Source organism: Crocodylus porosus, unplaced genomic scaffold (assembly GCF_001723895.1).
Source record: "Crocodylus porosus isolate Cpor-Errol unplaced genomic scaffold, CroPor_comp1, whole genome shotgun sequence".
NCBI classification, from domain to species: Eukaryota; Metazoa; Chordata; order Crocodylia; family Crocodylidae; genus Crocodylus; species Crocodylus porosus.
Window position 1 is genome coordinate 123,254,687 of NW_017728931.1, and position 27,751 is coordinate 123,282,437.

The window sequence follows — 27,751 nt, forward strand, 5'->3', positions numbered from 1 at the left end:
CCGGGAATGGGGGATGCCAGATAACAAAATATGCTGGTTAATTGAGCGGCCCAAACAGGCGTCCTTGCCTGTTCGGGCCGCCACTTCTCCTGCCGTGTCTGGGGCATCACCGCCCTTCCCACGGCATTGCCACCCCTCCCGCGGCATCACCACCCCTCCTGTGGGCCCCGTGGGACAGGGAGGTGGGCCCCACACAGCCGGTTATGCCCCCGGCCTGTGAGGGCTCGGCAGCACAGGCTACTTTGCCTTGGGCCATGGGAGCTTGGAGAAACCAGCGGGCACTTGAGGTTTCACTTTACCTTGCAAGCCAGCATGCCAGTTAATAGAGCATGCCAGCCTGTAAGGTGCCAATTAATGGAGCTTTTACTGTAGTTTCATTTTGTGACCCCTAGTTTTTGTATTGTAAGAGACGATAAATAATAAATCCCTATTGAACTTCCGTTCACAATTTAGTATTTTGTAAACCCTTATCATGTCCACCACTCAGGCATCTCTTTTCTAAACGGAATAGGCCTAGCCTCTTTGGTCTCTCCTCATATGGAAGCCCCTCCATACTGCTAATTATCCGTGTTGCCCTTCTCTGTACCATCTCTAGTTCTTCTATATCCTTTTTGAGGTAAGGGGACCAGAACTGAGCACAGTTCAAGTTGTGGATGCACCATGGATTTATAAAAGGGCAAAATTATACTTTCAGTTTTGTTTACAATTCCCTTTTAAATAATCCCTAACATTTTGTTTACCCCTTTGATGGATGCTGAGCACCGTGTTTTTAATTAATTGCCCATACTGACTCACAGATCTTTTTCTTGCATAGTAACAGCTAATGTAGAGCCCATCATAGTGTAGGTATAGTTGGGGCTATTTTTACCCAAGTGCATCATTTTATGCTTATCTACGTTGAATCACAACTGCCACTTAGCCATTCGGTCAATCATGCCAGATCCTTCTGTAGTTCCTCACATTCTTCCTTGGTCTTTGCCACTTTGAATAACTAGTTGGACAGTTGGATAGTTGACACAATTGTGTTGTGTCATCAACAACATTAGCCACCTCACTACTCACCCACACCTCACTACTCACTCTCTTTTCCAGATCATTTATGAATATGTTAAGCAGCACTGGACCCAACACAGATCCCTGGGGGACCCTGCAATTTACGTCTTTCCATGCTGAAAACTGACCATTTATACATACTCTTTGCTTTCTTTAAGATAATTTCTAAACTACAAGTGGATGTTCTCTGTAATCCCATGACCACCTAATTTAATTTATTTTTGTAGCCTTTCAGTAGTGTATACCTTATAGCATGTCCAAGGCCTTACCTTAGTGTGGGTCTTACAAATTTAGTGGGAATTGAAATTGAGTATACTGCCTCTCATAAAAAGGATTAAGCAAAATGAAGAACCATTTTTTTAGTTAAAGTGTGGATTAGTCTAATTGCAGCTCTTAAACAAACACAAAACAAAGGGATAACACCTTTCAAAGGACTTGGGCCTTGTGTGAAGTTAGCTGCAAATGGGTAAGAATTAACAGCTTGTTGAAGGGTAAGTATATCCAGGAGGACATAGCAACCTGGACAACTCATCAGCAGTGTAATTGTTTGAAAGAAGCAGAGACAAGTTCAGAACTGCCAACTAAAACTTCCTTTAAAGCTGCCAAGCAGCCAGATGGGGAAAATGTTTCTCACAGCTTGCTATCTAGGCTCCATAAATGTTCACTAGGAGGATAAGGAGGGCTAGGAAATTGAGATGATGTGGTTGGCATCTTTGCCAGCCTATTACTGGGAAAGAAGTATAAAGAAAATGTGATTTTAAAAGATGCTTTTATCAAGGTGAGTCTGGGAGTTTTAAAGCAAAACAGCAAGGGTTTTTTAAGTAGAAAATAATAGCAGCAAGACTCTTCCAGAAGTGGATAAATTAATACAGCCTTTATAATAAAAACCATGCAATTAGCACTTCTAAAATATTTAGAAAAGTTTCCCAGAAAAGTATGCATGTGTGGATATGTGTGTAGAAGTACTGAAATTCTGTTCTCTGCTCATTATAGCACTGCGCTGATAATGGTTAACTGGGGGATGCAATCTTACAATTGGAAGTGGATTAATAGTTAACTATATCTTACAAACAAAGAGTTAATTATACAAAAATAGTGCTGGAAAGAACCTCAAGAGTTCATCTAGTTCAATCTCCTGCCAAAAGGTAGGGATATCCCTGTCTAAACCACCCCAGAAAACTTTTTTGTCCAGCTTGCTCTTTAAAACTTTGTGACAGATTTCATAAGCTCTCTATGTTGTATGAGTTAGAAAGCTTTTCCTAATATTGAATTTTATCTTCCTTGTTGCTGTTTTAACACATTATTCATTTCCAGCCCCCAGTACACACACAGCACTATTGACTGCCACCCTATTTACAACAACCCTTTTTAATTTGAAGACTGTTATCAAATCCAACATCACCTCTCTCTGTTCTAGATTAATTCTGATTATTCCAATCTGTCCTGATTGTGTCACATTGTCTAGATCTCTAATTTTTGCTGCTCTCTTAAGGCTCTTTCTTATTTGTCTATATCTTTCTTGAAGTGTGATGCCTAAAACTGAATAGTAACCATGATGTGATCTCATTAACACTGAATGACATATAGGTAACAATTCTCTTAACTCATTGCACTTTGGTATTAGCTTCCTCCCCATGCCCCCACCCTTTTTTTTTCTTTGCAACAATATTAGTTGGGAATCACCCAAAAAATGTTTTTTTAGTAGGGTGTTTCAGGGATCTCTTTTTTGCCATAGCTGTTAAATAGCTTTATTAGTCATCTAGTCATTGTCATCGGCAATCACTCGCATTTGAGAATGATCACTCCCACTGGTCAGATAAAGGGTTGTAGAGAAGTCCGTTGATGGCTAAGAAGGCTGATCCAAGAGCCACAGACAATGGCAGATGCCACAGGTGGTGGTTAAAAGGAGGGTCGAACTGTGGATTTCTCAGTTTTGTTTTCTTTCCTTCCATTTCTTTTGTTTTTTATGTCTCCAGGGCGAGACAGTTTTCCTCAGAGTAAGATGTACCTTCTCCTACAAGGCATCACCATGTAGCTGTGTCCCAGGCTATTTTTTCCCCAGTTTCTGGTATCATTGCCACACTTCTTAATGTTCACCTTGAAGGTGTTCTTGAAGTATTCCTGTGGTTCCCCATGCATCCTTCGTCCTTGGCTGATATGGGAGTATAGCAGTTATTTTGGTAAACACACATCAGGCATGTGCACACAATGCCCTTTCCACTGCAGCTGATGTTGAATAATCAACACTTCCATGTTGATGGTATTGGCATCGGTGAGTATGCTGGCATTTGTCTGATGATCCTCCCACTTTATGTCAAGGATCTTCTAGAGGTAGTGCTGGTGAAGGCATTCCAGGCTTTTCACCCAACTTCACAGCCATAGAAAAAAGAGTTGGGGTTACCACAATTTATATAATAAGAGCTTTTTCTAAGTCCTGATGTTGTGATCATTGAACACATGATGATACAGTCTTCCAAAGGCAGAGCTGGCACATTGGATCCTATACTAGATCTCCTTGTTGATGTTGGCCTTCTTGAGAGATGGCTGCTGAGGTATGTAGTGTTCAATATTCTTCAGCTCCTGTCCATCAATGAGGATCTTTGTTGGGGGTGCTGATTGGCCCAGTACAGGCTGGTGAAGTACCTCTTTTTTTCCAATGTTAAGAGTCAGTCCCAGGCACTGGTGTGCTTGGAAGAATCAGTTAGGGGCTGTTTGTCAGTCCTCCTTAGTATGTACAATGACCGCACAATCATTGGCACACTGAAGTTCCACAATCAAGTAACTGGTTTTGGCATGGAACAGGGGAAAGATCTAAAAGGTTCCAATCCATCTTGTACTTGATGCTGATGCCATGTGGCAGATGGTCATGGATGAGCATCTTGTTGACGACGAGGAAGATCAAAAACAGAATTGGTATAATCGTGCAGCCCTGCTTGATGCTAGTTTGAATGGCAGAGGGCTCTATTGCGGAGCCACTGCATGGGATGGAGGTAGTCATCTGGTCATGAAGGAATCTTAGGATAGTGATAAATTTCCCTGGGCAGCCAAACTTTGATACAATCTTCCATAGACAGACAAAAGTGTCCTTCATCCAATCAGAAGCAGGGAACTTTTTGACAACTTAAAGCAGAAGCCCTGAGGAAGATTTGAGAAATTAAAGACAAATGGGAAGAAAAGGTGAAAGAAATCCACCAATTTGTTGACAGTCATGACATGTGGAGCTTGTTCAGTGCAAACAAGGCTGTGTAAGGATCAAATTCTTCAAAACTCACCCTGCTTAGATCTGAAGATGACAGTACGCTCCTTCAAGACAAGTGCATCAAAAATCACTGGAAGGAGCACTACCAAAAGCTCCTGAACTGAGAATTGATGGTGACTGCTAAAATCATCAAATCCATCTTGTAGCATCCAGTAAGGGAAGCACTTGCCAGTACACCCACTTCTGAAGAAATCCAGCAGGCAATAAGACAGATAAAGAACAACAAGGCATGTGGCCCTGATGGCATACCAGCTGAGGTCTTCAAATTGGTGGGGAAATTATGACCAACAATCTCCACACACTGCTTCTTAAAATCTGGACCACTGGGGAAATTTCCACTGATCTAAAAAATGCCAAAAGGGAGATGAGTCTGACTGTGGAAACTATCGAGGTATCACCTTCCTCTCCATCACTGGGAAGAACCTCGCTTGAATTCTACTGAACTGACTGCTCCTTCTTCCAAAGGAAATCCTTCTTGAGTCTCAGTGTGGCTTCAGGCTATCCACAGGCACCATGGACATGCCTTTTGTGGCCTGGTAGGTCCAGGAAAAATGCCAAGAACAAGACCAGGAACTGTATATGGCTGTTATCAATTTGACCAAAAGCCTTTGACTCTGTTAACCTTGAGCCTCTATGGAAGATTAATCATCTAAAAGAAACTGTAAAATCATTGGTGGTGAAGTCTGCAGATAATACAAAAATGTCTGTGTCGCGCCTCTGGCCGTAACATGACTAAGAGAAAAGAAAACCTCCCAGGTGAAGCAGTATCCCTGTCTCACCTACCACATCTTTGTGAAATATATATTTAGGAGGAGTTCAGTGTGAAATAATATGGGTTCCCCTCCAGGCTTTACTCATCACACCGCCAAAGCTGACATGGGGCTCTGCCTCCCCTACACCCCAGTCACTTGCCAACCGCTGACAACAATGTTTTGTGATATTTAACAGTTGATTCCAGCTGCAACATGCTCAGTCCTAATTCCTGTGGTGCTGGGTTTTTGTTTGTTTTTTTTTTAGGTGTAATTCCCTTATCCAGAATTCCTCTCCTTCTTCCTGGCAGATCAGAGAGGATTGCTGTGTCCTTTTTGACTAAACTTATATCTCTGGTCTTTTTACTTCTTTTACGGTTATATAAGAAATAAAGAAAATATTGCAACTGAACATGAAATCGTGACACTTTCTATTTTAGGCATCTTCTATCTGTAATGTATAGAGCCTTCTGGCTCTTTCTTTTAGTCTTAATCAAAATAGACCCAGTCTGGCGTCCTGCCTTCCCTGACACTTCTATTCGGGACGAGGCTCCTGCTCCCTGGTTCTAGCCACCCGGAGCCTGCTTTCCTGCTTCCTCTCCCTCCAGCACTCTTGGTGCCTTTTAAAACTCCCATGATGGTGCGCCAGGCTGACATCATCAGTCATATACTGCCCATCTGAGCCCAGAGAGAGCTCATAAAGCAATGTGGCTGCACTGCATGCTGTTCCTGCATCAGTTCCTGTTCAGGTAAGTACTGAGCCCCTCTGACCCGGGTTCCCTCCGGACCAGGTTGGAGCAGACTCCAGGGGTTTGGGATTCGAGCGGCAGATTGAGCTGTGACCCTGAGCCACCACAGTCTGGAATACTACATAGTAATGAGGACAAGTTATTTTATAGACCAGCAGGCTCATCTACACAAAATGCTTTTCTCAAGATTAGAGCAAATAGTAGAAAGCATCACAGTCTATAGGTGCAGATCCTTACTGTACAGCAATTTCCTCTAATTGCAAGTAAATTTGCTAACTATTTATACAAGCAGCAAATTTATTCCCAACTGGGAGCAAACTTATTTGTACCATGTGTAGACAGCTGACTGGGAGCAAAATTTCTCTTGGTCAGCTGGGCAGCAGGGGACAGTAAATTGCTGTCTCCCCACAGGAATTGCCTGCTGCTTGGGCACCCAAGCCTGAGTGGGGACCATGCCCTGGTAGCTGGGAGCTCCCAGCCCCCACTCCCCAATCACAGAGCAGGGTCTTGGGAAATTGTTCCCAGCCACAGCTCCGTGATCATGGAGTAGAGGCTGGGAACAAGTTGTGAGCCTGTTCCCTGCCCAGCTCCATGACTGTGGTCCCAGGTGGCAGCAGCAGCCTTCTATCATTCAGTAGGCAGATTGGGGGCCTGCATCCCTGGGTGGAGTGTAGCACAGGCCTGCAGCCCTCCCAGGGGTGTGGGCAGGCCCCTGATGTGCCTGCCAGATGACAGAAGGCTGCTGCTGCCAGCTGGGACCAGCACAGGGTACAGCCTTCACCCAGCACCAGGAAGACTGGTGCTGCCGCTGGTCCCAGGTGACAGAACCAGCCTCCTGTTATCTGACAAGCACATCAGGGCCTGCACCCTGGGAGGAGTCTGGCACAGCCCCACAGCCCTCCTGGGGGTGCAGGCCCCCAGATCTGTGCACCAGATGGCAGGAGGCTGCTGCTGCCAGCAAGTGACAGGAGTTTTGCTTGTCAACACCTTGAGGTGCAGTTTCCCATAAACCTCTGCACATATCTCCTTGAAGCTTGGCAGGCTTCATGGCCTCAGAAGGGGCTACCATCTCTGCAAGTTTCATTCAAATCAGGGAAGAAATGACAATGTTTTAGGCATTTGCATGATTCCCTGTTATAGCTATTGGAGAAACAGTGAAATAGCATCAAAACAGCAAAACAGTTTCGATGAAACAAAACAGAACAGTGCTTTTGAAACAAAATGAAACTTGAAATGAGACACTGTTTTGTCAAAATGGAAGTCGAAGCAGAATGGTGCTGTTTCGCACAGCCCTAGTGTCTACATGTTCATTACCACACCATAGTTACTACACATTAAGTTTTAGGACTTGATTAACTAAGTAGTAACTCAGTGTGCAGTAACTTGCACTATTGCGCAGTAGCGCTGATACATGGGTTTCTAGTGATGCTTACTGCACACTGTTATTATGTTAATACTACTACACAGTAACGTATTAGCACAGTTTTTGTCCAGCATGCTACTGCACAGTGTTATTAGGCTACTGCACGGTTAGTGTCTTGTGTAGACATGCCTAGTATGATAGTAATTGGAATGCTGTATCCATCACTGCTGTCTACACATTAAAAACAATAGCAGCAATTTCCAAAGGGTTCTGAAAAGAGATACTGTAATGATTCAAGGTCTGGAATATCTTAATTGCCAGAGATCCTTGTTTTCTCCATTTAAAAATTCTCTGATAAATTGCAGATTCTCTTCTTATAACCCCAAAATCCATGATTAAAATGAAACACCACTCTCTCTCTCTTTCTCTCTCTCTCGATATCCTCACAATGTTTTATTGATATAGTTACAATTTAAAGCAGCAGTTTGGAACCCTACCAGTGCCTCAATCACTATAATAAATTCTAAGTACCTATATATTTAGGTATTTTATAGGTTTCATAGACATTTGGGCTGGAAGGGACTCCAGAGGATCATTGAGTCCAACCCCCTGCCCCAGGGGCAGGAAGTCAGCAGGGATCATAGGTTCCCAACAAGATAAGCATCCAAACGTGTCTTGAAGGTGTTCAGAGTGGGTGCTTGAACTGCCTCAGGTGGCAGTTTGTTCCAAACCTTGGGGGCCTGGACAGTGAAGAAGTTATTTCTTATGTCCAGCCTGAACTGGTCACAGTGGAGTTTGTGACCATTAGATCTTGTCATCCCTTGGGGGGCTCTGGTGAACAGTCATTCCCCCAGATCCTGATGAGCACCCCGATAAACTTATAGGTGGCCATCAGATCGCCCCTGAGCCTGCGCTTTTCCAGGCTGAATAGCCCCATTGCTCTCAGCCTCTCATCATAAGGTCTGTTTTCCTGACCTCTGATCATGCGCGTGGCTCTCCTCTGCACCCTCTCAAGCTTCTCCACATCCTTTTTGAATTGTGGAGCTCAAAACTAGGACGCAGTATCTCCAGCTGTGGCCTCACCAAGGCCAAGTACAGCAGGAGAATGACATCCCAGGATCTGCTTGAGAATCATCTATGGATGCAAGCCAGCATTTTGCTCGCTTTACTAGCCGCACACTGAAGGCTCATGTTCATCTTGTGGTCAACCATGACCCCCAAGTCCCTTTCATCTGTAGTGCTAACCAGCGTAGCACTACCAAGCCTATAAGCATGGTGCAGGTTTTTCCTCCCAACGTGGAGAACCTTGCATTTTTTGGTGTTGAACACCATCATGTTCTCATCCACCCATTTCATGAGTCAGTCCAGATCTGCCTGGATCACCCTCCTGTCCTCAGGTGTAGATGCTTTACCCCAGAGTTTGGTGTCATCGGCGAACTTGGCCAATCCGCTTCTGACACCAATGTCCACATCATTGATGTAGACGTTAAACAGTATAGGCCCTAGGACAGAGCCTTGTGGGACCCCACTGGTCACAGCGCACCAAGATGGTTGACTCCCATTGACCACCACCCTCTGGGTCCTACCGCGGAGCCAGTTCCCCAGCCAGTGGATCATGGTGATGTCAAGGCCACAGTTGGCCAGTTTAGCCAAGAGGCGATCTTAGGATATAATTTTTTTATCATTGAAAATCAGAGGTCCCACTGCTCCCTTAGCTCACCAGGATGCAGGTCCATTCCCCCCCGCCCCACTTCCTAGCCACAATCCCTGAGCCCTGCCAGTGCCCCTCCCCCCCACAACCCCAGCCCTGCCAGAGGGGGCCTCCAGCTGCCAGGACTATGGGGCCAGGGACACGGGTCTGCTGCCCCCTGCCACACCAGCACCTGAGCCCCAGTTGCTGTTTGCAACAGGCAGCGGCTGCTGCAGCAGAGAGGAGCATGGAGCCTGGCTCCCCCTAAGCTGTGCTCAGTACTGCTGGAGTGGACCATGTGGGGGGGTGAGTGTAGGCTCCCCAGTGCAGGCTCAGGCTCCCTGCCTGGCTCCCCTCCCTACAGGGCCACTGCAGCCTAGAAGGCGGGACCTGGTGCAACAGGGCAGAGCAGGGCCAGGTGAGGAATCTTGGTGCCGCCACTGAGAGCCCCACATTGCACCTGCAAGGTACCACCTGCCCGCCCAGAAGCTTTGAGGGGCACAATTCCATGCCTCCATACCCGCTGTTACCATTTAGGGTGAAAGCAAGGAAGGAGGGAGGGTGGAGGTGCCTTGCCAGGGTGGCACAGGGCTTGTGGCAGCAAGAAGCTTTCCTGCCAGACCCTGCTCTGCCCTGACACACTGGGTCCCACCCACTAGACTGCAGAGGCCCCAGGGTGGGGAGGCCAGCAGAGCAGGGAGTCCAAGCTGGCAGTGAACACCCCACCCCCACTGCACACACAAATCTGGGGGGTACATGTCCCCCAGTGAATTCCTCGGAGTTTGTGCAGCTGCAGGGAGCCAGCCCCCACCCCTAGGCGAGCTGCCTGTGGCTCTGTCCTACTCCCTGCCCAGGCCCTGTGGCTGTGCAAAGCCCACTCCACGCCAGCTGGGCAGCAGCCCCAGCCCTGCCCAGCTTCCTCCCTACCTTCCTCCCTCCTTCCTTATGGGGCCCTCAATCCTGCCCCCCCTCCCCATCAGACTTACCTGTGGGAGCTGCTCTCCAGGCTGCCTGGCAGCCATGTTCATGTCTACATTTTTGTATGTGAACGTGCTGCTGCAGTTTGCTTTCTTTTTAAATCAGATTTAATAATACATGACAGTTTGCTAAGTAGAATGGTCAATATTTGAAGTATGTTATTAGGAAGTCGGTATTTACTTTTGATAACTACATTAGAATGGATAGTTTAAACCTTTATTGGCTAATGCACCATGTGAAGAGATTACAGATGTAGTAACTTAATTGAATGACAGTGCTGTAAGTTTGAGGGCACAGTCCCACTGACTTTTGACCTCAAGCCTACAGGTGTTAACAAAGAATAGAACTTTGCACTAATTTGTAGGAAACTACAAAAGAATTCTGGAGGGAAGAAAAGTTGCTGGCTGCAATTGCTGTTGCTTTATTTTTGCCAGTATTATTCTTTTATGTAATGATGAGCTACAGTAAATTTCAGAGAGTAATTTCTGTAAGACATCTACGTTCAACATTATGAAAGGCTGTTTCAGCAAAATTCACTTAAATTTATAGTAATGAATGTTGTAAAACCATTACATTCTTTTATAATGTTTTGCATTCTTCCAAGATTTGTAGGCCAGCTCCTTAACTTCTACGGGTAAATTAAAATAGTGGGGTAATACTGGTTATGCCAGCTGAGAATCTTAGCCTTTCCTTTTAAAGAGTAAATCAAATTAGATGATGTGGTTGATTCCTACAAATAATCGCGGCTAATTCTTTTAGATAAAAATAACATTGACAAAAACAGAGGGTGGCTGGGGTAACTGTACGGGCTTTACTTGTGGCTATAATCAGGGCTGACTGCCTCCATCTTAAATTCCATGTTGTTGTTCATGAAATAAAAATATTATAGATACATTACTACAATAGTCTATTAAAAAAACCTTGTTATGAGCAGTTGAGATGCATTGTGTTTTTCATGCCATTATTCTTTTCTTTCAGGGATTATGTCTGATCACCAGTTTGGAAATCAGTTTATGTGCAGTGTGGTTGCTTCACATGTGAGTCATCTACCAACAACAAACCTCAGTTTTGTTTGGATTGCTCCACCTGCAGGCACAGGCTGTGTGAATTTCATGTAAGTGTGTAGTACAATTATAAACACAATCCATTTCTTCAGGTGTTGAATTACTGCGGAAGATAGCACCTGCGTAGATAATTAATTTCTTGTATAACCTGTAAACTATAAAGATTATGGTTTCATTCCTGCCAAATGTTGCATTTAATAGGAATTAAGAGCACACATCATCTTTTTGTTGACCAGCATAGGTAGAAAAAGCCCCTTGTCCTTTAGAATCTGAACAAAGTAGCTAACATCTTCCAGCAGAACAAACAGGCAGTGAGATTTATTTTATGGGTTTGTGTATATTTTGCTACTTGGTATTCAAGTGTAAATTTTGCTCTCTCAACCATTAATCATATTGTTGGTTATAAATAACCAGTGGGTAATTAGTTAACCTATGACTGTTTATATAACTTAAATATCTCCCCTCAGTTATATCTGTTATATTTTATGTAATTGACTGTTCTAATTTGATATTGTCTGAATGGCAGGTCTTAACATAAAACTAGTGTGCGTGTCATACTAAAGAATCTACAGTTCTCAATAGCCAAAGCGTTTAAATTTTCTTCTGCTTAATCCAGTTTGCTTGCTGTCTGCAAAAATATATGCATTCTCTGTTTCCCTCTGCTAATTTGTTTTAAAAGGCTGAGTTATCATTTAGTTACAACACACAGTATTAAATTAAATTAAATGCTGACAAAGTAATACAACTTAACATAAAGCCTTGGTAGAAAAGGAGTGTGTGTGTGCGTATGTGCGTGCACCCCTATATATTTTTATTTATTTCTTTAGTCAAGTTGGGAAGGGGTCTGACATCGGCAGAGATGAGGGGAAGGGTGAATAGGGTCATTTGATCCTGGAAGGATGGTATACTATACAGCACCAAAATAGATTGATTCATTCATTTCTTTTATGTAAAATAACCCCATTTTCCAGTCAGCCAGGATGATTTTTTGGTGAATTAAATTAGATCTGAGACACCTGCAGCAGAGTTAGAATGGAAAATATGACAAGTTTTATTCATTCACAAATGGAATGAAAACCAGACCATGACACAAGTATGCAAGGAAATAGTTATAGCAGTCCGAGGAGTCTAAGATCCTCTATATATATGCCTGCTACTCAGAAGAGTTTGGTCTGTTCCGCTAGTTAGAATGAATCATTGTCTCTCATATAGTTAAAGATTTTTTTCCTTTCTGTCACCGGTAAGAAGCTGGAGGTAGCAGCCACATGTTGGTCTAGATGACTTCTAGAGTTCCCTGATTCAATTCATAATGACTGTTAAATTATCCTTATATTTCTGAAAAAATAAAAAGTGGTTCTGTGTGGGGCCATGTGTGTAGACATCCAATGCAGTGTCTGTGGATGTTCTTCAGTACCTCAGTAATGTACCATTCTTTCTATTCTTTGGGCATAGTGACTATACATGAGATTTTAATGCATCACAGACTGCACTGACAGTGCAGATTCATATGGCTGTCTTCAGCTTACATTTTTTAAAACCTCAGTACATTGGAAGCAGAAAGAAGTTGCAATTAGTGAGTGGACTTTTTGGAATGCTCATGTGCCTCCATACTACTCTGCCGCAACTGGAAAAGTTGCCTACAGCACATCACATTGAACAGCTACCCTTGCTTGAAGGGAATGTAAACGTCATTCCATCACAAGCTGCCATTGACAAAACATTGTCAGTGCAGGATTTTGCATTTGTTTAACTTCCCTGGTGAAGGACACTGGCTGCAGCAATTGCTCTTTACTCTTCATGGATTAGGCAGGATTAGGCACAAAAAAGGTAACACTAAGCAAAAAATGAGTGAGACATAGTATGGCTGCTTTATCTAGCTTTCCTGAAGTACTGCCCAGCAAACCAGCAACTTCTAAAGGATGGCATAGTTTCATTGTTAGTTGCTAACCTTAGCTATAGCAATGTAATATAAAAAGATTATTTCTTCATATTACTGCTCCTTTGTCTCAACATTTTTTTTAAAAGCAAGTGTTCTGGAAGTTGGAACTGAAAAGTCATACAGCCAAAAGGCCCAAGGCTGAATCACTTCAATCCTTGCAGGTTAGCCTAAGCTGCACAGATTGAACTGATAAGCCAAAAAACAGACATTTACTTTTGATTGTGGAAATGCAGCCACATGCCTGTGATGGCCCAGGCCAGAAGCCGGAGGGCACAAGAGCATGCCTTCCTGCTCAGCTGAAGCAGACAGCTTGGGTCAAGGTTAGCTCGCCGCCCTGTGAGAGGTGGCTTGCAGTGGGGGAGTGTAACAGGGGGCTTTCCCAGGGCCAGTTGGATGTTGACCCACCCACCTGTTTCTGAGCCAGCTGCCTGCCTCTTTTGTCTGCCACACCTCGATGGAAAATGATTAAGATATTACCCAGGCAGGAGACTTACCATTTCCTGCCCCAGTGCCAGGGGGCATTATCTGCAGGTCTGAACCTTCCCTACACTGCAGCCCATGCCTTGCAGATGACATCTAAGTTCTTTACATCTCCAGCCTCACACTGGGCCCTATAACCTAACTAGACTTCTTCTCATCAGACAGCCTCCTCCACACTGATTTTGGGCTGTTAAGCTCCCTGCACTCTTTCCCCCTCTCAGGTGTGGCCCTCCTGGGACCTTTGGCCACACAGGCCCTGGCCTCATCTCGAAGGCCAGTCAGAACCCCAGGCCCTCGGCTCTGGGCATCCCTCATGGTGGGCCCCTGGCCCTTCTGGTCCTGGCCCCAGCATTGACCAGTCCAGGGTGCCCCAAGTCAGGCTTCTGAGCAACTAGCCCACACTGTCTAACATGGGCCCACCTTCTTGGGCCCTACTATGGGGTTACCCACCCAGTTGTGGGGGCTGGGGTTAAGGCACCCCAACCCGCCTTTCACCAGGGGGGTAATTGGCCTGGCATTTCCTGGGGGCTTCCACACCACCAGGGACCCCACCAGGCCACCCATCCCCAGTAGGCTGCAGTTTAAGTCATGCCCAGGACTCCATCCCCATAGCCCCAGCCCATAAACCTTCAATCTGTTCCTGAGCCTGAGCTCTGCTGGCTGATGTCTCTTTCACAGCTGCCAGCAGCAAACTGTTGTCTCACGCTATATATATCCTGGGTCTCAAAGTGGACTCCATACTCAAGCACCTAGCTGCTGCCTGCTCCAGCCCTTAAAGTGGCAGGCACCAACAGTGCCCTGCCACAAGGTGCAAAGCATCCTGGGATGCTGGGGAACTGTGAGTTAGCTTGGATCTGGAGGGGATCTGGGATAGAAGTTCAATAGACTGATTTAACCTAAATCAGCTCAGTTTAATACTACATCAATCCAGGTTTATCGTATACTGGTTCCAGCCATTTTGAAAACAGTTTGTGCATTGAACTTCTGTTATATTACAGATTTGAACCAGTTTCCAATCACGTATACTGGTTTATGTGTAATTTCTGTCCCTAGCCTTAGCTCCTGACATAGGGCTGCACAGTGAATGTCCCCATCCACTTGAAATCCAGAGCCCAGAGTCTCTCATAAAGAGTTGGGGAGGGGAGAGCAGGGCAGCCAACTGGGTGACAGTGCTGATAGTGGCTATTGTTATGTAATAGACTAGTGGTTAGAAAAGTCACCCAGGAAGTGAGAAACTTGGGTTCTAAAGTTAGCTAATAGGTTAGAGATAGTTAAAATCTCAGTTTCAGTATGTGCTCTCAGAATTATTTTTGTTTTAGCCAGTGACTGTCTGCTATGCCTTTTGCATAGGTGTTATCCATTGAACACTCAGTATATAATTTACACCATTGTTTGCAACCAAAGAGTTTGGCATGAAGATCTCCATGGTGTCAGCACAACTTTCTTCATCTGCATATAGTCCCCAATTACAAACCTTGATCAAATTTACATTTAAACAATACTGCATCCCATTTATCTACAACCTTATTTCAATTATGATAACCCATAACAAGACAGTACAGTACAGGCAGTGCAGGTCTCTGCATGAGGGCTACTATGTCTGTGTCTCAGTTCAGTCTAAGTTACGTCAGTTTTTGACCTCTGCAGTGACTGGTCCTAATTAAGAAGCTTGATATCAGTTTTGTGATGAAACTTGTATCATGTTTCTCCCCTGCAAATTTGGCAGAAACCACCAGATTAAATCTCATGCAGGCTGTTAACTTTAAATACTACTGACATAGCCTGGATCTAAGATAACTGATATTTAAAAACACTAAGATAACTAATATTTAAAACACTAAGATAACTGATATTTAAAATTTTTCAGTATATTTATTTAGAAGGAAAGGAATATAGAGGAAGACAACTTCAGTTCAAGATCAAGTCTGTGATATGACCAGGTTTTGTTTGTTTTTTCTTTTCATTCTATTAATCCTATTTCCCTATGAGTGGAATTAAGATTTGTGTGGGCTAATTCACCCCTTTCTTGTACAATGGCCATTGTACCCTAACCTCAGCCATGTAGGCATAGGAGGAATGCATTCATTTGTAATATGCCTAAATATTAAAAGCCTGCAAATTACAGTAGCAAAGTCACCTCTGAATATTAAGGACAGATTCATCTGAGAGAATGCTGGCATACAATTGCTTAATTATGTAAAACCAGAGTGGACACACAAGACAGCCATATTACAAAGTAAAACCACTCAAATTTAAGCAGGTTACACCTTGAAAAATCTGTACTGCTATGTGGAACTTGTCATGTGTTCACTTCTTACCTGAATTCATACTGGGGCAGCTGTTTACAAACAGTACTGAAAGGCCTTGTGGCCTAATACCGATACAGCATCTGCTGGGGGAGTCAAACTGAGATTGTAGATCATGCGTCTACTTTTGTCTACAGAGCAAATATATTATGGATTAAAATCTGGGGAAAGTTATTTTGTAGTAATTGTCATGTGCCTACCCTTCTTAAAAGTGGGATAATCGGAGTAACTTCTTCGAAGTCAGGGGAGTAACCCCATTGTAACGCCACTATGAAAGAAAAAAGTGGGTCCTAAGTGGGAAATCCTGGATTGCTAGAATCAATGGGCAAACTGCCTTTGATTTCACTAAAGTCAATAGGTGCATCTACATGAGACTTTTAGTGCACAGTTGACTAATTAGCAGTGCAGTAAATTAGTCAGAGTCTGTGTGTGCCCCTATTAGTAAACTAATTTACTCTGCAGCAGGGCAGTACTTGTAAATATAAGTGCTATCCTGCTATGGAGTAAAAAAACTCCACAACAGCACACATATAGACGCTGCCATGCTGCCTGGAGCAGGTGGTGCTTCACCGTGGGGGCTACCTGTCAACTAGCTGAAGTTCCCTTGTGCTCCAGCCAGCACCTCTGCAGCACATTGAGCTGGAGGAAGCAGCCCTGGGCTGGCAGGCTGACCCCTGGGGTTCCATGCCAGCCAAGATTCCTCCGCCTAGTTACTACATGCTGTGCCTGAATGAACTGCAGAGCTTATTGCTCTGGAGTTAATCGCTCCCAGGTGCATGTTCAAACGGCATGCCCAGGAGCAATTAATCCCAGAGCGATTAGCTCCACAGTTTATTCAGGTGCTGTAATTTTACATATACAGTAGGGGTAAACAAAGCAGGCTGTATTCGATTTGGATTCAGCCTGAATCGGGGACAATGATTCGATTTGTTGATTCGGATCACTGTCCCCAATTTGTCTGGGCCGAATCCAAACCTGAAGATTCGATGCAGATTCAGAGAATCAGTGATTCAGCCATAGACATCGCTTTAAATGTTCTTCTGTTCCTACCTCGAGGTACCAGGCTGAATCTCTGCCAAATCGAATCAGGGATCAAAGCTTCTCACAGCCCTAATATACACCCAGTGAGTTCAATGGCAATGTGGGTAAGTTAAATTACAGCACACCTTGATTATTGGTGTCATGGTGTGGGGTCCCCCAGGGATAGCCGTGATGCCCCTAGGGCTCCGTGACCATGCCAGTCTTACCCAACAGGCACCCTTTTTCTCTTCTGCCACATCCTGCTGGTAATTATAATAAATAAGGAGGCTGCCCTTGAGTTTGTCTGGACATGGTCCTGATGGACCCCACTGAACCCTGTGGGCTCTTGGGCCTCTTTTTGGGTCCCGCTCAAAATGGATGCCTGATGGGACACCCTCAGCCTTATAGGCTAGAGGCATGGCTCCAAAACTGCTCCTTTACCATGCCTCATGACTCACAGATTGGATTCAGACTTTGTCCCTCTGAGGCCTTGATATAGCTCAGCTTCTTCTTCAGACTTTGTCCCTCTGCAGCGCTGTCTCTGAGCCCACACTGGCACTGGGTTCTCTGCACTGTAGTGTGCCCCAAAGAGGTCTCCACCTCCCCAATAGCCTCAACCCAGTCCACTGGTTTACAAACAACAACCAAAATATGAACCCCTGAGCTATAACATAATACAAACAGTTCAGGGTGCACTCTGTCTCTTTACAAGAGACAAACTTCTCCCTAAGCATTAAACACCTTGTAGCCCAGGATACCTGGTGAGCTCCTGGAGCCCCATTAGTTTTATAGGCAGGATATCAGATGGCCACAGCATTGCTGGGAAATTCTCTGCAGGTTCCTTCCCCTGGATGCTGCCAGAGAACTAACCCCAGCTAACCTCAGCCCTGGGGTTTATGTGCGCCCAGGACCCTGCCTTCTTACGGTCAGCTGACCAGGTGCAGGCTAATTCCCCCGTTAGCCTGCTGCCAAAGTAACCTACACCTGTGGGGTTTCTGCCTGGCTCCTAGGGCCCTCTCCCTAGGCAGTTTCTGCCCTTAAAGGAGCAGGCACTTTAGTGCCCTGCAGCAGTTGGTATCAGACTCTGAGAGATATGATAAGATACATATAAGATGATATGCTTGCAAGTGTTATTCTGTCTCTGAAGGATCAGGTTTTAATTCTTGCTTAGCCTGGCTAATTTGAGGTATTGTTTATTTTCATTATTGTCTAAATACTTCACATAACTAATGACTAATACAGTAGGAAGAAATATATAGGAATACTTCCTTTTCAGTGGAAGATAGAATCCATAAAGCTACCAGTACATATATATGCTGCTTTTTTCTCACCACAGGTATTTACAGATATTCCATAGCAATGTAAATTAAAAAATGAATGATAGAGTGATTTTATTGGTTAAATTCTGGGACTAATCTAGTGATGCACTGTGTTCCGGTGACTCCTAGTTAACCAGAACTGTAAATACTGTACACTGTACGGTAATATTAAATCATGCTCTTGTTTTCGCCAATAAATCATTGTACTGTCTTGGTGGAAATTTGCATACCACTAGCTATAATATTTTTCAGTTAGATTTTGTTGCTGCTACAGTTTTTACTACGAGCTCACACTAACCTGGTTGTCATTGGGTGTGTCTACATGAGATGCCAAAAATGCAGTAGACTAATTCTACTACACATTAGCATGTCACAGTGAAAGCCATGCTAATGTACTAATGCACAGTAGAATTAATTTACTATACACTAGTGTAACATAAAAAACATGTGCTAGTGCTACTGTACAATAGCACCAATTACGGCGCATTAATGCACATGTAGATATGCCAGTGAGGGTGATAATTACTCCTAAGCAAGGTAATACATACAATTTTAGCTTAGATGGTTAAGTCTGGTGCTTTTGTAGATGGCTTAACTTCCCAGCTTGTGAGAGTCATGAGGATGATTGAAATTGCTAAAACAAACTGGGCCTGAACTACTGGACTCATTAACTGCAGAAATCTCTGTCTTCTTATAGCTCAAGCTTTAATTTGCTATAGACTTATTATTTTGAATATGTTTAAAATATTTTTTTGTATAAACTGAGTGACTGCACATGAAAATGACAAAAGGGAAGAAAAACCTGTAGCTTTCCTCATATTTTTTCCTAAATTAAGGATAAGTTGACTAAGGAATGAATTAGCACTTTTCCTTTCTCCTGGTGTAGAGTAGGGACTGAATGGTGCTGCATACAGCTGTTGTTCAAGGAGGGTAGAACGTAACCCTAATTTTTCAGTAGGCCTCATCCAGTATCAGAACGGAAGATGTGATTTGTTGGAAATGATGGCATCCCTGGTTACAGGTGATGTTGCAGGAAATCCAACATTCTTTTTTGTGTGGCCATGTTACTATAATCCCCTATTAATACCACTCCCTTGCTGGGAAATTTTACATAATTTCTTCCAGAAGTGGAATTTACATATTTGTGTCTGAGAATTCTCTCTAAAAACTGGCGACTATGTTCATATATAAATCTGAAATACCATATTGTGCAACCAGTAAACAACATAAAGGCTATGTTTTAAAGGCCTGATTACCTATTTCAGACATTTATGGAAACCCCATGATGAGAATTATGGTAATACAGAACCAACATCCACGTGACATGCTTTGCTATATTAGTTCTTGTACCCTGGTGGAAAAGTGACATACTGTCTGAGTGAACCACATTCTCCTGGTAAACCACTTCACTAAACTGTTATTAAAGGAAGCCTGTTTACTAACTTTTCATTTGTTCAAAGTAGTCAAAGGCAAGCAAAGCAGAGGAATACATTGAAAAGTGAAATACATGTTTTTTTAAATATGATTTTTGTGTTTATAAAATAGAATATTGAAGTCAAACAGCCAAAAATTAGGCAGTGCCCAAATGAGTCACGTATGTCCTTATGGATTGCATAGATTGTCACATAGTCTTTAATTACATGATGCTGTTTTGTTCCACAGGGACCCTGCCTCATTCAGGGGACAGGTCAGGTCTGTTCCAACTGAAGTGTGTCTCATAATGCACTGTACAAATTTCAAGGCACAGATTAGCTTAATTTCAGCATTTCCTGAAGTTTTAGTACTTGATTTTGCAAAAATTGTTGCCTTTATGGGATTTTTTTTTGCATGTGATCTCTTAGGGGTTTTTAAGCAAACTGAGTTTCTGTGTTTTCAGGTTTATGGAATAATTTGAACATCTCAGTGGGTCGTCAGCAGGGCTGAAACCATTAGGTTAACAGCATAGACCCTGTGGGATTTAAAGGGCATTTCATAATTTGGGACTTTCCCATATTTTTTTCTAGCTTATTTTCTGTGGTAGGGAGCGTGGCATTGCTGAAATTGTAGCCGTAATTCAAGTAATTGCTTTCCTGGTAGAAACAGAAAAAAGTTTCAGGATCAGAAGTTGTATTCCATACTCTTGTTATAGTGGTTATATTCAATGATAGATATTTTCGGATCAACAATACATTAAATTCTGTAGTAGGGAGAATTCTGTTTGTTTGGGTTTTTTTGGTTTTTTTTTAACATCCTGAATAAGATGCTTCCAAGAGTCTGGTGCATTTCGAGCAAATAAAGTGGATGTGAACTGTGTGGTACACTGTCCCCTGTCTTTACTTACTGTTGCTTATTGTCGATAGAATCAGCATGATCTAGATAAACAACTTCGCTGAATTAAAATAGTGGGTTAAACACCAATTGTAATAGAGCCCAGAATCTTTTTCTTTCTCCTAAGAAGGTACATGGTACATTTAAAGAGTGAGTCAAATATACTTGCTCCTAAGAAAAAATCATTTCCCCCTTCCCTACTTTCCTTACTGGAACAGTGATGAGCCTGATGCAAAGAGAAAATAATTCCTCCTTCCCTAGACTTTTCTCTTCTTTTTATGCAAGCTTTGGTTTGCTGCCAAACATCATTATATGTAACATCCCTGGAAAATAACAAGACAATACATGACTCTAAACAGATTTCATATAGATACAGTACCAAGATCACTGCCTTTATCTCAAATATATGTGCATTTTTAATTAACAGTGGGTGCATCTACACATGCATTTGATCAAGGATCAGTTTACTCATGAGTAAACTACATGCAAGCAAATGCTTCCATGCAGGTGTCTACGCATGCAGGGAAGCAGGATCATATTTGCTGCTAGTGGCAGCAAACTGCTCCCACTTCCTGGGGCCCTGTAGTAGGCCCCTGCCACCACTGGCGGAGCTCTAGCTAGCCCAGGGGCTGGCAGGGAGCAATGGGCCAGGAGATAGCTGTCTCCTGGCCAGGGCTGGAACATTATACCCTGTCCCTGGGGGCTGCCTGCTGCTAGGGCGGGGACAATATCTCCCTGCCCCAGCAGCAGGGAGCTCCTGGCCCTGGCTCCCCATTCAGGGACAGCGGACTTGGAAAGAGCTGCAGGAGAGGGGCGGGTCCCAGTTCCCTACCTCAATCTACCAGTGAGCCAGCTCACTGCTAGCTGCCCTACCAGCAGATCAGGGCAGTGGGCTGGGACCTATCCCACCCCTGCAGCTCTTTCCAAGCTCCATGCCTCCATTTGGAGCATGGGGCTGGGACCTACCTCTGACTAGGACAGGTCCCAGTCCCTGCTTTGCAACTGCAAGGTGCAAGCTGAGGAGCTTGTTTCCCACTCAGCTCCATGAGTGCAGAGCTGGATGGGGAACAGGCTGGGGAGCTTGTTCACCGCTCAGCTCCATGAGCATGGAACTGAGAGCAGGCTGGGGAGCCTATACCCCACCCAGCTTTGTGCCTAAATACACATATAAAAGCTGACCTGGGCATACATTACACCTTGTAAACCCATGCAGAAGTGGGCCAGACCCCCTGCCTGCCTCCTAACCACAGGGCTCTGCATGTTGGGGCACTCCTGAGCCCCAGACCCTCTGCCACCCAATGCCAACCCCCGTGGAGCTTGGGGCTGACCCCCCAAAGCCCCTGCCACCCTGGGGCTGCTCTACCTCAGCTCAAACTGCTGCAGTCCCAAGCACAGCATCTGCATGTATGCCATGGACCACAGCAGTTTGAGCATCTACACATTGTGCCAGAGTTTGGCATGTGTAGATGCACCCAGTGGGAGCCAGAAGCAGATCCAGACAGGTGCAGTGGTGCAGTTGCACCCCTCCTTTGATTCCTGCTCTATCCAAAGTTTAAAACCAACAGCCTCAATGGGATAGTGGCATTTCTATTCAAGCAGGGATGAGAGAGCCAACTGACTTCATTATTATCTCCTGCTAATCTTTCTCCACACAATAGGTGTTAACAACCCTCTATCTTTTTAAATTGTCCTGAGCCCCACTATTCAAACTGTCCTTTATTCTGCAATTTTTCTGTCTGCTAGCCATCATTGATAATGGCTCTGTTCTATTTTACTGCTTTTGAAGACTGTTTTTATCTCTAGCTAAAAATGTTAACTGACATGTGGTAATATTAAATCAGGTGTAGAAATGACTGGTAGTGAAGTAGTCATTGAATAAGAGACATACATTTAATTACAATGACTACAGGACTAATAAAACAATAGCTTTTGGCTATTATTGACCATTTTGACTAATTTTGCCTAGTTTGTTGTACTTTTTTAAACTTTAAACTTAATCTAGCAAATTAATGCACATAGTTACTTTTGTTTTAATTCTAGTTTTAAACTGAATCATATGGCACTAACCCCCTAGCATATTAATAAAGCATCTAGTTTCTCTTTAACTGGAGAAGAATAAGTGCTGTGTCATATCTGACGATGTGCCACACTATCTGTACCCCACTTTTCAAAATCCTATATCTACCTGAGATGGGAGCAGTACTGAGATTAACAGAGGATGTAGAAGAAGTATTTAGGGTTGAATTTATAGTACCAAAGCTTTTTAGTTTAGCTGGGGTCCCTCTTATTAGAGGGTTTTAATTGTCTACCTTGCTGGTTTGTGGAGTATCATCCATGTGGAATTTTGCATTGCTGCAGGCTCAATCATCCTTATCCAGGGGTGGGAGATTTTTAATTAGCTGAGGAGATGGCAGTGAAAAGCAATAAATGACTTGCAGATAACAAGGAAGAAGAGAGGGGAGTTGTTTGAAATTATACAACTTTACTATTCATCCTTGGAGATAAAGGAACATATAAGAGGAGGCTTGACGTCTACCTGGCTGGGGTCATTTGAGCCCGGTTTTTTCTCCTGCCCAGGTCAGGGGGTTGGACTTGATGATCTACAAGGTCCCTTCTGACTCTACTTCTATGAATCTATGAATCTACGTTCAAGAATTTTTGTTTTGAACAGAGGGAGAAAGTAGACTTTAGCTTCTTCTCAAAAGTCTTCCAAAATGATCCATACATACCTTTAGGAGCCTGGTGCTGTCTGTTCTAGGGAATGCAGAGCCACAAAGCACCTGATAGAAGCCATCATGTTCATGTCACCCCAGCCAAGGGAGAATGGCACATGGTAACTTGTTTAAATACAAAATGACATGAAACATATGTCCAGAGGTAATATGGATGCTACTCAAAAAATGACAAAAGGTTTTACCGTCAGTATACATCAGAAAGTATGAAACCCTATCTCAACATGTGGTGGATGCCATAGTAGAAATGGCAAAATTGTCAAGAAAATATTATGCTGACTTTATTTCCTTGTATAGCCACAACTTCAGTGTATCACATGCTTGAATTATATGTGTGGTGGAAGGAAGCTTCCATTCAATATTGCCTTTAGCTGCTTTAAGTTTTTTGGAATGATTCCATATAGGACTGTAACAGAGAGCCAGAAGCCTCCTGTTAAGTGTGGAGAAAAAGCAGTGGGAAGAGCTGATTACAAAATAAATAGCCAGGGGGGAAATGTAGGCTAGGAGAGCATATTGGAGAGCAGGTTTCCTTGCAATAGTCCAGGGGACAAGAGACAAGACACTCCAGCATCAGCAGTAAGCTACCATGGAGGGGTGGGGAGGAGGGAGCCAGCAAGCCTAATCAGAAAGCACCTGTGGGTAGCTGAGGTGGTCACCTGGCTAGAAAGAGGCAGAGCCTGGGAGATACAGGAGCAGGCCTGAGTCAAAGCAGTCTGTCTGGCTGTGCAGGCTGGAAGGAAAGAGCTCCTAAGCTGAGAAGCTGCAGAGGACTGCCTGGATATCTCCTGAGCTGACAGGGATCCTGCAAATAAAGCCTGGATAGCTAGCAGGGGAATATGACCAGAGTGGGGGAGTTTGTGTTATTGTTATAAGACATACAATTTTGTTTATAGTTTAAACTGGCAATTTGGGTGGGACTAGAAAGGGGTGAGAGGAGGTCCCAGAGTGCCAGGGAGGCACGTGAAGCTGTAGCTTGCCAGAGCTTGCAAGCTTCAGTATAGCCCAAGAGGGGCAGAGATAGGGCTGGAGAGCCCATAGCCCAGAGAGGGGCAGCAATTGAAGCCAAGGGCCCACAGCCTGAGAAGGGCAGAAAGTAAGAGCCTGTGGCAAATGGGAAGCAGAGGTAAAAGCCCAGGAGGGCAAGATAAGGGCTGGAGCTCAAGCAGCCAGACCTGGTGCAGTGGGTCTAGGCAGAAAAGGTCCAGCTAGAGGAAGAGAGCAGAAGCCAGGATGGTTGAGGCCCTGATGAGGGAATAGAGGCATAAGGTGGCCTGGTGGTTTGGGGCAAAAGACCTGATTATGTGATGATTGGAAACACATGCAAGGCATGGGCACAGCTGTAGGGGAAGTTTGGAGGCAGTGATTAGCCCATATGGCAATAAGGCTAGGGACAGACATTAAAAAACCTGAGCCTGAATTGATTTAATCTTTGCAGGTTAGTCTAACCTGACTAAGCTAAACCAGTTTATAACTGTGAAGACACATGCCTGCAGTGTCTCAGGCTAGAAGTCAAGGGGCACTAAAGCAGCTCTCCCTTCCCTTCCACTATGCTGAGCTGAGCAGGGGGCATGGTCAGGCCCTGGCAGGATGCTCTGGTTAGGGAGGGGTTCATCCCCACCCCTGACCAGCCCAGCAGGGAATTGATAACACAGTGTTTATCACCCCAACTCAGTGATTATCACCCCATTAAGAAAACAACAGTGACATTACCAGCTACCTGTTAATTCTGCCTTTGTCCTGTCTGCCACAGCATGGACCCTAGCCAGCATGTGGTCTGCTAGCTAATGCTGAGAGGTGTCTGTGTAAGGCAGAAGGGATGGCAAAATCCCTGCTTAGAGGGATGTGGTGGGGAGCGGGAAACAGAAGCCAGGCAGATGCCTGCAGTCTCTGCTGGAGCTGCAGGGAGCAGAGGGGAGGAGCCAGCCCTGCTGTGGAGCAGAGAGCTCCAGCCAGCCTAGACAGCATGCCAGGATTCTGGGTGAGTCTGATTTCACTTAAATGAGCAAGGGGTCTGGGCCAGACATTGCATAAACCAGTTTAACCCAAATCAGTTAAGTCTGATATTGCATTCAACCAGGTTTATCTCAAATGGGTTTCAGCCATTTTTAAACTGGCTTATGTGCACTGAGCATCTCTCCTGTTACAGGTTTAAACCAGTTTCTGATCACTTAAACCGGTTTATATGTAATGTCTGTCCCTAGCCTCTATCTTGGGGTACACATTCGGGCTGAGTGGATCAATTATGTGTGAGAAGTACAGTCCAACAGGATCTGAAGAGGATCTGCCGGCAGGCAGCCAGCATGGAGCTTGCTCCAGGGCCCTGGGGCAACCTCCCTTTCCAAACTTTACTAAGAACATCAAGGCATGGCAGCTGAAAGTAAAACAGGAGTAGAGTAACTCTCACATAAAACAATTGCATAAAGAATACTTCCCTTCTTATGAATATTTTTCTAGGAAGCTGAGATTAGAGTTTTATTTTTCCCTTTATTGAGAAATATAACTGTTAATCTGTGAATGATACTATCAATTCACAATGCAGTTATCAGTAAATGTGTTTTAGAGTTTCTGCTTGAGTTTTGATTTTGTTCTTCCTGAAGTCTAACCTCAGGGTTAATTTCATAGCATGTTTTAGCTTATCTAGAACATAAAACTTTGTTTCATTAAAATAAAAAATTTTTTAAAGCACACTGAGAAATTTAAAATACATTATAAACACTTTCATCAACTCAACTACTAGTAAATTTTAAATGATGTTAGGGCAACCAGAGACTAAAGGGAATTACATTTGGCTGATAATGTGGTTTTGGAGATGAACCCTTGGAAGAATTATGTTTTAATGAAATGGACATGAGGTAGAAATTGCTTGAAAAGGTTTAGGAATGCCGAGTGTCTGCAAAATGAGGTCAGAACATAGATTGATCCATGTTTTGAAATCACTGAGATAAATAATATATAAAACTGTAGGTCATTTACTTTTCTTCATCCCAGTGCAGACACGTGTACCTGATGCATTTGGGTAATTAAATGTCAGCCCTGAAAAAGATTTCCATAGAACCTTATGTCCGTACAGAATCTTTTCATAAGATCATGGCTCTGCGATGTAACTATAGGCAGCTGAGTGAGTCAGATTATTTTAGTTCAATCCCTTGATAACCAGCAAATGTTCAATGAATGAATGTGTTTGAGATGAGAGTATTGTACGTATGCTTGTGGGGAAGTTCTGGATTGCCTGCAAGAGAATTTCAATGAATGACATCATTAAGGGCTCATTACTTCAAGGTGCTGAACATTCTGACTACAGTCCGGCAGAACATTTAAGCGTGGACAGATATCATTGACGGCAACAATTTTTTACTTTTTAAATACTTCAAGCAGATTTAGTTTGATATCTTGGTCTGGTTGTTCTATCAGGATGCTCTGTTCCCATTTTTTTAACTTGCTTCCCTCTCTTCATGTCTCTGGATAAAGTACAACAGTGTGAATGTCAAAAGTAGTAGTCAGCAAGACGGTTTAATGTAGATATGAAGTCTGGAAATTTTTTTGGTGGGAAGCTGCTAATAATGCTAGTCCAACACAAATAAGGAAATCAATTGTTTCATCTCAGTTTCTATAGTAGGGCATTTCTTTGAAGTTTGTCTCAAGCAAAAGTAAAAGAATGAAACCATGGCCTCATGGAAGGTAGTGGCAACACTTAAATTAGCCCCGGCTGCATTGGTTCTCCAGTAATTTAACCTATACAGGCTGCTCTCCTATTCCACTTGCCTGGTAGGAAAAAAACAGGTTTTACTGTACTCTAAGTGGTCTTACAATAGCTGAAAGGGCATGCTAAGAATCGTGGAGGAAGGGCATCCTATTATGATCTCCCTAATTGTTTTTATACAGCAAAAGCAATAAGATTTGTACCTCCCATCTTGTATATTGTTTTAAAAAATTCAAATCTATTGATAATATTTTAAATAATTCTAATTGATAGAGAATAAAGTATAAACCAATTTGTTTCACTTCCTCCTGTATGACCCATTATTTACACACTACAAGTGTAATATGGCATCAAAAAGGTACAGTTCTTTAAGCAAGGAGTTGATTGGAGGCTTAGTTACAGGAATAACAATAAAACAGTGCTCTGTTTAGTACTTCTAGCAGAACATCAATTCAGGAGTCCTTTCTGACTATGTTATATAAAAACTGTAAATCAAATAACTAAACTGATTGTAATTGACATTGTTTAGCTTTTTCAGTGCCAGACTGTGTTACAATACCTGTTTTGGGATGAAATGCCTATTTCTACAAAACTTAAGTTCATCACTGATCAGTGACCTAGTTTCATAGTTTCATAGTCGGTAGGGTCGGAAGGGACCTGAGCAGATCATCAAGTCTGACCCCCTGCTATGGCAGGAAAGAGTACTGGGGTCAAACGACCCCAGCAAGGTGTTCATCTAGCCTCCTCTTAAAGGCCCCCAGGGTAGGAGCCAGCACCACTTCTCTTGGAAGTTGGTTTCAGATCCTAGCCATCCTGTCAGTGAAGTAGCGCCTCCTGATGTCTAGTCTGAATCTGCTCTCTGCCAGCTTGTGATCATTATTTCTAGTCACTCCTGGGAGTGCTTGGGGGAACAGGAACTCCCCCAGTGCCTGCTGATCCCCCCTGACCAGTTTGTAACAGGCCACTAGATCCCTCCTCAGCCTTCTCTTGTGGAGGCTGAACAGGTTCAGGTCCCATAGCCTCTCCTCGTAGGGCCTGCCATG

General features: G+C 43.7%; 1 protein-coding gene across 1 annotated transcript in view; it reads left to right on the forward strand.

Moving 5' to 3' along the window:
• RELN (reelin) overlaps positions 1-27,751 on the forward strand; it is a 560,682-nt gene that overhangs the window by 142,219 nt on the left and 390,712 nt on the right. The window contains exon 3 of the mRNA XM_019543587.1: positions 10,820-10,955. Within this exon, the coding sequence (XP_019399132.1) occupies positions 10,820-10,955 (136 nt within the window). The remainder of the gene's footprint in view (positions 1-10,819; positions 10,956-27,751) is intronic.